This window comes from Anastrepha ludens, chromosome 3, assembly GCF_028408465.1.
Source record: "Anastrepha ludens isolate Willacy chromosome 3, idAnaLude1.1, whole genome shotgun sequence".
In the NCBI taxonomy this organism is placed as follows: Eukaryota; Metazoa; Arthropoda; class Insecta; order Diptera; family Tephritidae; genus Anastrepha; species Anastrepha ludens.
This window is the reverse complement of record NC_071499.1, coordinates 20,475,961-20,488,783: the sequence shown is the minus strand read 5'-3', so window position 1 is coordinate 20,488,783 and position 12,823 is coordinate 20,475,961. Positions and strand designations below refer to the sequence as shown.

The following is a 12,823-nucleotide window of genomic DNA, read 5'->3' as shown; positions in this document are numbered from 1 at the left end:
TTATGTACTCGAATAACTTTATAATTATTCTTAACAATTGTCTCCTCACAACGAATGGCGGCCCTGAGAGTTGTGTCCGCCTATCGCAGAGTATCAGAGCCTGCTGTTCAAGTAATAAGCGGTTCAATACTGAGAGATTTACTAGCTTTTGAAAGGGAAAAGTTATGGGCATTCAAGAAAGAGGGAAAGGAAGAAAGAGTGAGCAAACTTGCAACGCGCGAAATTAGGGATGAAACGCTAAGGTGCAAGGCCGCTGGATGAACGAAACACGTGGCAGATGGACGGCTAGGCTAATCAAGACATCGCGACATGGGAACAGCAGGAACTTCGGCGAAGTCAATTCTTATACAACGCAAATGCTTTCGGGGCACCGGTATTTCCAGAAATACCTGTTCAAAATAAGGAATATGTCGAACGCTGGAGAATGCAGTCGATCACATAACCTCTGAAAATGTAATCAACAAGATTCTAAGTAGCGAGGAAAATGAGAGCAGTTGTTTAGTCCCCGGACATACCACTGCTGCGACGTCCGCTTTGATGATGCATTAGGCATTTTAAGCCCCTCATCCGCAAAAAAAAATCAAACAATTGCCTCCTCTTCATGCGGAATAACCTAAGTAAACGAAATTACCTCTATTTCTATTTGCTGCCATTAGCGAGTTCCTACTGTAAATCAATAATTAATAAGCCTTTCGGCTGATAGGGGCTTCCAAAACGCTTCTAACAAATATATTTATTTAGTTTACTTTGTCGTCGACCAGTGAAATGGAGTGTAAAGTTTTCACTATAAAAAGTTAAAAATAGAATAAGCATAAAATATTTTTAATAGCAAATCGCATATCTTAAACCTAAGCGAATGCAAAAACTAATAGCACAATAATTAAAATAATACGAAAAGCAAGTTTAATACGTGAAAATACTCGTGTGAAAATAATTACATTTGCATGTAAATAGCGAAACCGGATATGTTAATTGAGAAACGTTTCGGTTTAAACACACAAACAGCAAAATAACAGAAATCCAATGCTGTTGTTCTTAAATCTAAGCTTGTACAAGTTCCCACAATCCCACCCGCGAAAATGTTCTCCAAAAACCGCCCTCGCAAGTTGGCTGTCAAAGCCGTCATAGGCCTTATTGCGACCTTACTTCTAATCTCATTCGCATTATATTCATGGGACTATAACAAAACCATCCCTCTGCGGCGCGCTTTACTGCCATCGCTGTCATCCAAAAATGACACTGTTATTCTCTTTTGGAATGGATTTTTCGATGATAGCCGTTGGACACTACCCGTGGATACTCTTCATGTACAATGCCCACTTGCCAACTGTACTCTCACAAACCAACACGAGTATCTGCCAGCGATCGTTGATTACACTGCAATCGTTTTTCACACCGCGCGTCCATTTTCGTTTCTTAACGGTCGACCGCGTCAACGCACGACCAATCAATGGTACGTTTTCTCGCAATTAGAGTCACCCGAGCACACATGGCACGATTTGCATGGCGAAAGAGATTTCTATAATCTCACAATGAGCTATCGCCTGGACTCGGACATTGTATGGAGTTATAACAGCGTGCGAGAGAGGACAACCAATAGGATAGTCGCTCCCGTACGCAATCCTAACTGGCGCACAGTTGATGTAGGCTGGACCCAAAGCGATTCAGATTTGTTGGCGTTAATTGAACGAAAGAAAAAGCTGGCCGCTTGGTTTGTGTCTAACTGTAAGGTGCCGTCGCAGCGAGAACGCTTGGTGCGAGAATTGCAGGCTCATTTGAAGGTCGATGTGTATGGGAAGTGTGGTCCGCTGAGGTAAGAGTTTGATGAAGTGATGTTGAGATGCGTGTAAGATATGATTATTAGTGAACGAAAATAAAATGAAATGAAATAGACTAAAATAGAAAAGGATAGAATAAACATGAAAGAATGAAATGAAATATATTAAATTAAAATTTAATCAAATAAAGGAAAATTAAGTAAACTGTCAAATAAAATATTTCAAAGGAAATAAAATAAAATAAATTCAAATAAAGTGAAGTGAAGTAAATTAAAAAAATAAATAAGCTCAAAACAAAAAAATAAATATTTTACAATAAAAGAAAATCGGATAAAATAAAATAAAATTAAACTAAATATTAAAATTAAATAACATAGAATAAAACCAAATAAAATAAAAAAGAGAAAAATAAAATGAATAAATTAAATCAAATTAATATAAACTAATAGCGACTAGAATAAATGAAATTAAGTTAAAATAAATAAATACAAAACTTGGTTTAGAATTAGAAAAATTAAAATAAATAAAACAATCCAGTACAAGTAAAAATAAGAAAAAGGTTGTCTGTAAAGTCGGTTTACTGAAGATAGTTTAACGTGACAACGACATAATGGTTGCAATTTTCAAAACAAAATTTTAATTTTATTTGTTTGATAGATATTTTGTATGGATATAGAGAAGGAGGTAAATGGAATCGCAATGGAATAGGTCAAGTTACATTTACACAAACGTGAAAAATGACGAAACATGTATCAAATTCATGAAAGATATGTTCAATTTCGATTGCGATCCGATCAGACGTTAATAAGTCAACAACACTAAGAGGCACCATCATCGATTTGACTTTTTCAAGACACTTTACACTCGAAACACTCCCTTTCGTTTCCTACTTTTTCTATCATCGTCCTATTCTCAACAGAGAAATGGTTCATTACCATGCACACAGGAAGAAGGCATATGCAAATAAAAATATGTTAATTTATATACATATGCGCATATACATACATATTTATGCTCACTCAAGTAGGAGAGAGCAAGAAGTCGAACGTTGCCGAACGCCAGGGCCGATTGTGCCTCTTTGTCGTTCGTTCCGCGCTCTCACTTGCAGTTCAAGCAAGGTACATTAGTTTACATTTGCTTGCGTACAGAATAGATTCGTACATTTGATATGACCATAGGATGTGTATGCATCTTTACATATAGATTTGTTCTTTTTGTTTGAAAATTGCGCGAAATTGTATATGTATATGCATGTTTATATGTATTGGCATAGGTGTATATTAGACTATAAAAATTGCACCAAAGTATATTTATATATACAAATAACCCATTATACAAATATTATTGTTATATTTATTTGTACATAAACATAATAATAACATATATAAACATCATTATTATATTTATTTTTATATACATATACATAACAACAATAATATATATGTATATGTATATAAACATAATAACACACACACTCACACAAACCAAAATATAACGAAACACAACACAACATTACATAACATAACATAACATAACATAACATAACATAACATAACATAACATAACATAATATAACATAACATAACATAACATAATATAACATAACATAACATAACATAACATAACATAACATAACATAACATAACATAACATAACATAACATAACATAACATAACATAACATAACATAACATAACATAACATAACATAACATAACATAACATAACATAACATAACATAACATAACATAACATAACATAACATAACATAACATAACATAACATAACATAACATAACATAACATAACATAACATAACATAACGTAACATATAATATAACATAACTCAACATAACATAACATAATATAACATAACATAACATAGCATAACATAATATAACATAACATGCAGTTCAGGCAAGGTCATGCCGTATGAGCAAGATAACGACGCATTTTTGGTGCGTGCAGCCGGCTACATCGAATTATAAGACGTCATCACGTCAAAAAATTAAATTAACAGAATATGGAATTGGAAGAAAATAAAAAATATCAGCAAAAATAGAATAAAATAAAATAAATTAAAATTAAATAAAAGGAAATAAAATAAGTTGTTATATTATAAAATAAAACAAGGCGAAAAACTTAACTAAAATATTTAAAAAAGTTTAACTAATTAAATTGAAATAAAAAATTATATTAAATTGAGTCAAATAAATTAGAATAAAATAAAAACAATGTTTAATAATTAGAAAGATTAAAATAAACAAAAAAAATCGAGTGAAATAAATTTAAATAGATAAAATATAAAAATATTAAATAAAATGCAATGGAATAAATTAGCGTAAAATAAATTTTAACAAAATAAATAATAATAATAAATTAATATTGAAGACAATAAAATAAAATTAAATTAAATTTAAAACAATTCAATAGATTAGAATAAAAGAAAAATCGAATTTAACAAAATAAAATGAAATTAAGCTAAAGGGGAAAAAAGAACAAAATTAAATATCCTAAAAATTAAATGAATTAAATTAAGGAAAATAAAATAAGCTCTTATAAAATAAAACTAGTTGGAAAAATAAATAATAAAATTTTTTTTTCAAATGTAACTATTAAATTAAACTAAAAAATTAATAGATCAAACTCAATTAAATTAAGTAAAGTAGAATAAAATGAAAAATGTATCTTATATTTATAAAGATTAAAAGAAAAGAAAATATAATGATATAAGAAATTAATATAAAAAGTAATAAAATGCAATAAAATAAACTTAAAAAAAAATTATTAATAGATTATAAAAATAGAAATCGAATATACATAATAAAATAAAATTAAAATAAATGCAAACAAATTAAAATAAATTTTAACTAAATAAATTAATATAAACGGTAAAAAATTAATAAAAAAATAGATTAAAATAAAATAAAGAAGATAGAATATAACAAAATAAAATAAAATTAAGCTAAATGGAATGAAATAGCAAAATTAGGTAACATAATAAAATAAACAAAAAGAATAAATAAATTAAATTGCAATTAAGGAAACAAAATAAGTTGTTATAAAATAAAAGAACGTACTGAACTAAAAAAATGTATTTAAATTAAACTAATTAAATTAAAATAAAAAGACTAGAATAAATTAAATTAAGTAAAATAAAGAAGAATAGTTACAAAAGAAAATCGAATATAACAAAACTAGATTACATTAAACAGATAAAATAAAATGTGATGAAATGAATTAAATGCAATAAACTTTAACAAAATAAAATATTATAAAAAATTAATTAAATAAAATAATTTTCAATTAAGTAAATTAAGCAAAAAAAGATGCCCAATTAACATTTGGTTAGACCCGGATTCGGCACTTAATGTGGATTTAAAACATCCAATAATCGAAGAACTTTTGCCCCATAGTTGTCGCTTCTCAGCAGGTAATGGCAAACCCTCGACTGTAATTTTGCCCTGAAAAAACTTTTTCTTAGAAACCATTTGGCATTCGGAGGTGTCATAAAATTGTCGCGTCATCCTTTTCTTAAGAGCCTTAAGACACAAACAAATTCCACACAATATCCACAAATTCGAGGATAGGTTCTGTCAAACATCTAACAAACTTTGTAAGTGCCAGTCATGTAACTAAATGCTTACATAAAATAAGTAATAGAGGGTGTGTCCTGAGTTCTTCAGAATAAAGCAGTTCAAAAAATCAAAATCTGCACCACATTACCTGTATCTGTGGGCATGCAGGCATATCGAAAAATAAGTGCAGCTATCGTTTGACGAGATGAAAATGGACCGCGATAATAAAGAGTGATCAGATTGGAGGTACTTTTGCCAAAGGGGGTTTTTTGACAGACCACTCGTGGGTACGGCCAAACTAAATAAATCATTTTTTACAGTATTCATTAACATTTTATCATGGAAAGATTTACGCCTCAACAACGTTTACAAATCGTAAAATTTCTATTACGAAAATCGATACTCTGTGAAAAGTGTTCATCGCGCGATCAGGTAACTTATGACCCTACCTAAGGCACTACTCGGCAAACCATCGACAATATTGAAATTTTTTTTTTTTTTTTTTAATTGACAATTGGAAAAGTAATGAATTACAATCACAATGAAATTAAAAAGCATTAGCGACTAGGCCATCAGCTTAAAATTGAAAATTATTTTACATTAGGGTAAGACTCCGTCAGAAAATATGAGATTTGCAAGTGGTCTTTCGATTTCTTTGAAACTTTGGGAAATATTAGTTCTAGGTAAGATACATTCGAGCCTAAAAGGATTTTGAAAAATTTTCAAAATTGAGTCATCTACGCCATGTTGAAAATCGGGACCGTGTTTTTTTCAAAAATCAATATTTCTTGAACCGTTGGATGGATTTCAATGCAATTTACAGACAATATAGAAACAAATAAGTAGTTTAAATTAGTATTATGTTAAAAAAAAAATTTCGAAATTTTGACCAAAAAAAAAAGTCAAAAAAATTTTTTGAATCAATTTTTAGTTGATTTGGCCAGTTTTTTAAATTTTCTGTTATACATGTAACGATTCCTTATGATTTAACCTTTATTTTGAAAAAAAAAAATTTTATGGTGTCTATAATAGTTCTCGAGATATTGCGATTTTAGTGGAAGCGCGCACCGTGAAGTTCGCGGTTACGCAGCGCGGGAGTAGAAAAACGCGCACAGACCTGCAGCAGTCTGCTCCAGTCACTTCATACAGGAACACATAACGCAGCGCGCATTGCACACCTGTTACCTAAACCGTGCGTGCGCGCTTCCACTAAAATCGCAATATCTCGAGAACTATTATAGACACCATACAATTTTTTTTTTTCAAAATAAAGGTTAAATCATAAGGAATGGTTACGTGTATAATAGAAAATCTAAAAAACTGGTCAAATCAACTAAAAATTGATTCAAAAAATTTTTTTGACTTTTTTTTGGTCACAATTTCGAAATTTTTTTTTTACATAATACTAATTTAAACTACTTATTTGTTTCTATATTGTCTGTAAATTGCATTGAAATCCATCCAACGGTTCAAGAAATATTGATTTTTGAAAAAAACACGGTCCCGATTTTCAACATGGCGTAGAAGACTCAATTTTGAAAATTTTTCAAAATCCTTTTAGGCTCGAATGTATCTTACCTAGAACTAATATTTCCCAAAGTTTCAAAGAAATCGAAAGACCACTTGCAAATCTCATATTTTCTGACGGAGTCTTACCCATTAGTGGATGAAAATCAACCGCTTAGACTACGTACTGCTCGAAGTGAAGAGAATATTGTGGCTGTAAATGAGAGTTTTACCGAATACCCAGAAGATCTGATTCAACGCCGATCTCGTTGGCACTACTTGAGCGATTTTATGCAAAGATCTTGATTTGAAAGCGTATAAAATACAGCTAGTCCAAGATTTGAAGCCGACCGATCTTCGAAAGCATCATAATTTCAGTCTTTGAGCTCTCTGGGGAAAAACTCGCCGAAGGTCCGCATTTTGGGACTTGAATCTTGTTTAGCAATGAGACCGATTTTTGACTTAATGGCCACGTCAATAAGCAAAATTGCCGTATTTGCGCTGAAGAGCGACCCAAAGCCATACAAGAGCAGCCATTACATCCATTGAAAGCAACCGTTTGGCGGGACCTATGAGCTGGAGGAATCATCGGCCCATATTTCTTCAAAGACAGGGCTGGCGCCAATGTAACAGTGAATGGCGAATGCTATCGCGTCTTGATAAACGACTTTTTCATGCCGGATAAACGGAAATTGAAACACATGATCTCCACAACTTTTGGGTACCAACAAGACGGCGCTACTTGCCATACAGCTCGTGAATCAATGAATTAACTGCGTCGCCGTTTCGTTGAGCATTTTATCTCTCATCTCGGACCTGTGGATAGACCACCAAGATCGTGTGATATCTCACCATTGGACTTTTATCTGTGTGGGGGTGTGTAAAGTCTAAATGCTTTGTGGATAAACCAGCTTCGATTGAGGCATTGGAAGCCAGTATTGCTAAAGTTATTCACGAGTTACGGACCAAAGCCTTCCAGCGAGTCATTCAAAATTGGTGCTTAGGGCTGGTAGAACTACGAAGCAGTTGCGGCCAACATTTGAATGGATTTATCTTTAGAAAATAAATTTCATGAATGATTCTACACTACTACACAATTTGAATTTTCGTTCATTTATTTCAATTTAAAATCCGATACCTATAAATTGATCATCCTTTTGATCATATTACATAGATATTTTACGGATGATCCCTTATGGTATAGAAATTGGGAGTTCACTCTTGTTGAAATCGATGACGAATCCATATTCTTGATTTGAGTTGCGCATTTTTCGCTAAAATAGTCGCATTCTTATACCTACTGTACCCACTGTGCGACGATAGGCGCTCTGAATGTTATCTTCCAAATCGAATGTCAGCTCTATGAACTCTAACACATTCTCTAGCTTAGGAAATTTGTACATTTCCATGCCTTTTTTTCTAGTAAAAACGTTATTAATAAATTAAATTTGTGCTTGCAGTTATTTATCTATACTGATAACTATATTTATATGGATGTGTGTGTACCTATATCAGTGAATCAATCATTCACACTTCATTTGCTTCCCCTTTCAGGTGTGAACGCTCCGATAGCAGCTGTTATGAAATGCTCGACACTGACTACAAATTCTACTTTAGTTTTGAGAATTCGCTATGCGTCGACTACGTTACGGAGAAGTTCTACAATGCGCTGCAGCGACATATCGTTCCAGTTGTGTACGGTGGAGCAAATTACGCCAGATTTGCACCTCCGCATTCCTACATAGATGTTCAGGATTTTAAAAATGTTTCAGCACTTGCGGCGTACCTCGTACATTTGGATAATAATCCGCTGGAGTATGCGATGTATTTTTGGTGGCGCCGCCATTACACGATCATTCCCTACGATGATGGCCTGCAAACGTTGCCTTACTGCGATTTATGCCAGCGCATTATCTCACATCCGGCTATTAGACAGACACAAGTCTATGAAGATATAAATGCATTTTGGACTCAGGACATGTGCGATGTGGTGCCTCGAATACAATTTTAGTCTCATAAAATTTCTATTTATTATTGTAAATATTTCATTTTAAATATTATAATATTTATTATTGTAATTTTTACATCAAATTTTAGGTATATAACCAGGCGAGAGAAGGCCCACATTGCCTAGCACAAATGCAAAAAAGCAGTCGGAGTCAAAGATCGATTAAAACCTCGCATTACACATTCACTTTACACTTCGGTAGTTCGGCCTATTTTCCTATATGGAATACTTGTATGGTGGGCACCAACTCAAAAGGCAAGTTTTTATGCATCCCCAGCGCTTCAAGATCTACCCCAAATAAAGTACTCGAGGTGCTAGTCAACTTTCTGGCTCTAAATCTGGTAGGAAGACATGTGGTCGCCGCTTCAGCGCTTAGACTTAATTGTAAGACGCTATGGAAGACCCGGCGGTTAGGCAACGATTCTATACTACATTCTACGAGTAGTTATAATCAAGTTCACCTTCGACCGCCTCTTCAAGCCTAACACCTCGTCAAGAAGAGAGTGACAAGCTCAAAGACCATTGACTCCAATAAATTTTCACGCGAATGGATCCAAGCTAGAAAATAAAATCAGCTAGTTTTTGAAAAGAATTAGAACTATAATCATCTGTCTGACTTCCGGACTACTGTAGTGTCTACCAGGTGTAGTGTCTTAGCCATAAAGGAGGTAACTGTGTACCTGAACACATACTTTTTTCTTGATTGGTGCGATAACCGCTTACTCGATTTTGGCCGAGTTGAACTAAGCGCGCCAGTCGTTTCTTTCTCGTGTCAACCGGCGCCAGTTGGGCACACCAAGTGAAGCCAAGCCTTTCTCCACCTGATCTTACCAACACATGGGAGGTATTCCCCTTCCTGTGCTTCCATCAGCTAGTACCGCAACGAATACTTTTAGATCCGGAGGGTTTGTACCCATTCTGACGAAATGACTCAGCCAACGTAGCCGTTGGATCTTTATTCACATAGTGCGTCTATGTCGTCGTAAAGCTCATGCAGCTCATCTTTCCATCGCCTGCGATACTCGGCGTCGCCAACGTGGAAAGATCAAAAATCTTCCGCAGAATCTTTCTCTCAAACATTTCAAGGGACGCTTCATCGGAAGTTGTCATCGTCCAAGCTTTTGCGCCATACGTTAGGACGGGCATGATGAGACCCTTGAAGAGTGTTAGTTTTGTTCGTCGAGAGAGGACTTTACTACTCAAGTGCCTACTTAGTCCAAAGTAGCACTTGTTGGCAAGCGAGACTCTACGTTGGATTTCCAGGTTGGCATTGTTATCGGTTTTAGTGCTGGTTCCTAAATAAACGAAGACTTTTACAACCTCAAAATCATAACTACAGTGACATGGGTGCCGATACGCGAGTGCACCGACTGCTTGTTTGATCACAGGAAGTACTTCGTCGTGTCTTCGGTCACCCCCTCCCCCATTCGCTTTTCTTCTTTATCCAGTTTGGAAGAAGACAGTACTAACTCCGTGATTGTTAAGGCCGATGTTATCAATATCATCGGTATACGCCATCAATTGTATGCTCTTATAAAAAATTGTGCCTAAGCGATTAAGTTCTGCGGCTCGCACAATCTTTTCTAACATCAGGTTGAGGAGGTCACACGACAGCGAGTCGCTCTGTCTGAAACTTCGTTTGGTATCAAATGGCTCGAAGAGGACCTTCCCAATTCTGACGGCGCTGCAAGTATTGAGCATAGGAGCATATAGATATTGAAGGAAACTACAAGGCCGATGAGCTAGCAGAAAGGGTACTAACCTTTCACTCCTTGAAAAGATCGGAAACATTGGAATTCTTATGGCAACGAGCAAATTAAGAATAAAAAATAATATTCTCCGGGAGTCCAATAGGTTAAGAAAAAACTTGTGTTAAAACCAATCTAACTTGGCCGCATATAAATAAGAAAATCTCAGGAGAACTGCTCAACCGCTCAAGAGGGAATATTCTCACGAATACTGCAGAAATTGTAGAGGTGAGGAACAGTAGAACACTTCCTCAGAATCTCTCCAGCCTTAGCTAGGAGTAGAGCAAGATTGTTAGGAAAATATGTACTCTTTTGACTCTCTCACGGAAATATCCGGGATGAGGTTGGGATGAAACCTTTTCAACACTTCATAAGAACGTCTAAATAGTTATATGATGAATAAATACTGAGGTTTACTCAGTGGTACCATAACGGACTTACGTGGCCTAAGCGAGTTGGCTATTCTAAACCGACTGCCATAAAAAACTAACCTAATCCTACCTAAGCGCCCAACCAGGATTTTTTTTTCGAGGGGGCTTTTGTATAGAATCCTTTTAAAGTTCTAAAATAACAAAAATTATAATAAAATAACACAACACAAAATATTTTGTTCTTTATCTAAGATATGTTAGTGCATGTATACGACTTCTAGTCTTTTGAAATTCATCTACAGAATGAAAGTTGCCAAATTTAAATCTTAAGTCTAGTATAAGCAAAGAATGTAAACTTAAAACTAAAAACTAAAGTCTAAATATAGCTTTGTGAGCATAATCATACATTCACATTTATTGATATGTGTAATTAGTCCCTAAGCAATAGTTCTTAGTTAACTTAAAAATATGTTCACGCTTTAAGTTAAGTGTTTACACTTTAAGTATTGTTCGTTTGGTTTAAGTTCGTGGCTAACAGCCATTTTAAAAACGAATAAAAGCACAGACTGGACATAGATGACTAGATGTGAAACTCTTTTTCTCGTGAGAGCGCTGAAAAATGTGCATTTTTTATAACATTTTCCAATATTGCCACACCGGTAGAAACATGAATTGGGTATTTTGTTAAATAAAAATTTGAAATTTTTAGTTTCCACACCACCATTGAGGTTAGTATTTAGTGTGCGGTTGCCCAATGGTATATTACTCGTAAACACCTACATATGTTAAAAATAAGCACAATCCGTATGAAATATGTACATGAATAAACAAAAAATTTAAAAATTTATGTGCAAATGAAATTATTTAAAACTGAAACACAAAAGTAATTTAATAATAATAAAGTAATGAACGCGAAAAACTTAAGTTATAATTAAAAACATGACATATTGCAATTTTTTTATATAACACAGAAAGTGGGTAACAAAAAAAAAAATCTCAAACAACGAACAGAATAAGTTAAAGCAGATTACGTTTAATTTTTGTAAAATATCTCAAACTAAAATTCAATTCCCCCACCTACTCTTTTCAACCATAAAATATTTACGTATATACAAATTTACAGAAACCAACACACAGTTTTCAATAAAATTACATTATGTTGCATAAGACTAATTAAACGTAGAAGTCGAAAAGGATATAACGAGCTTTGGATTCTACAAACTCACTTCAATTCAAATTATTACATTTCAATTGAATTAATTTTAAGACAAATAATTATAAACATTTCAACACGTCATTTCTCCATTAAGCAAAAACGAACTGTTTTCGTCTGTTATTTTTGGCGCGTTTCTTCTGGCAGTCTGCCATTTCGCCTATCAGCTGTTCAAAATCCCATAATATGTGAGTGCTGCCAAGTTTTGAAACGTCCTCATGGGCGCGCTCTCTCTCAAAATGAATAAGTTTCACATCTAGTTATCTATGGACTGGATTTGTCAACGAACCAGGTTGGGTGTGCATTTTTGTATCAAGTGTTTTCAGCTTTTATTATTACATTTAAGCCATGAAGAGAGGTGTTAAGAGAAGTAAGGTTCATAAAGATGAATACAAAGTAGTGAAAAAATAAATAAATAGATCGAGAAAACAAGACAGTTAAATCGCATTCGCATTTAATTTGCAGAATTAAAATAATTGCCAATTACCTTTTTGTTGTTACCTCTATTCATAGTAGCTTTGAAGAATAAAGAAGAAGAAAAGCCTCGGTGAGGACAGGTAAACATATTAAGGAATAATCTGAATTTAATGCCTGCTATATCTTGTTCATTTTAATTTCTCATAT

The 12,823-nt window shown here is 33.6% G+C and overlaps 1 protein-coding gene across 1 annotated transcript; it reads left to right on the top strand.

Annotated features, from left to right (window-relative positions):
• Positions 1-832: 832 nt before the first annotated feature.
• Positions 833-11,696, top strand: LOC128857110 (alpha-(1,3)-fucosyltransferase C-like). Its single transcript, XM_054092687.1, has 3 exons — positions 833-1,813; positions 8,414-8,895; positions 8,957-11,696. Exons 1-2 carry the CDS (start codon positions 1,080-1,082, stop codon positions 8,868-8,870), a joined length of 1,191 nt encoding a protein of 396 aa, XP_053948662.1. The 5' UTR covers positions 833-1,079; the 3' UTR covers positions 8,871-8,895; positions 8,957-11,696.
• Positions 11,697-12,823: the final 1,127 nt, after the last annotated feature.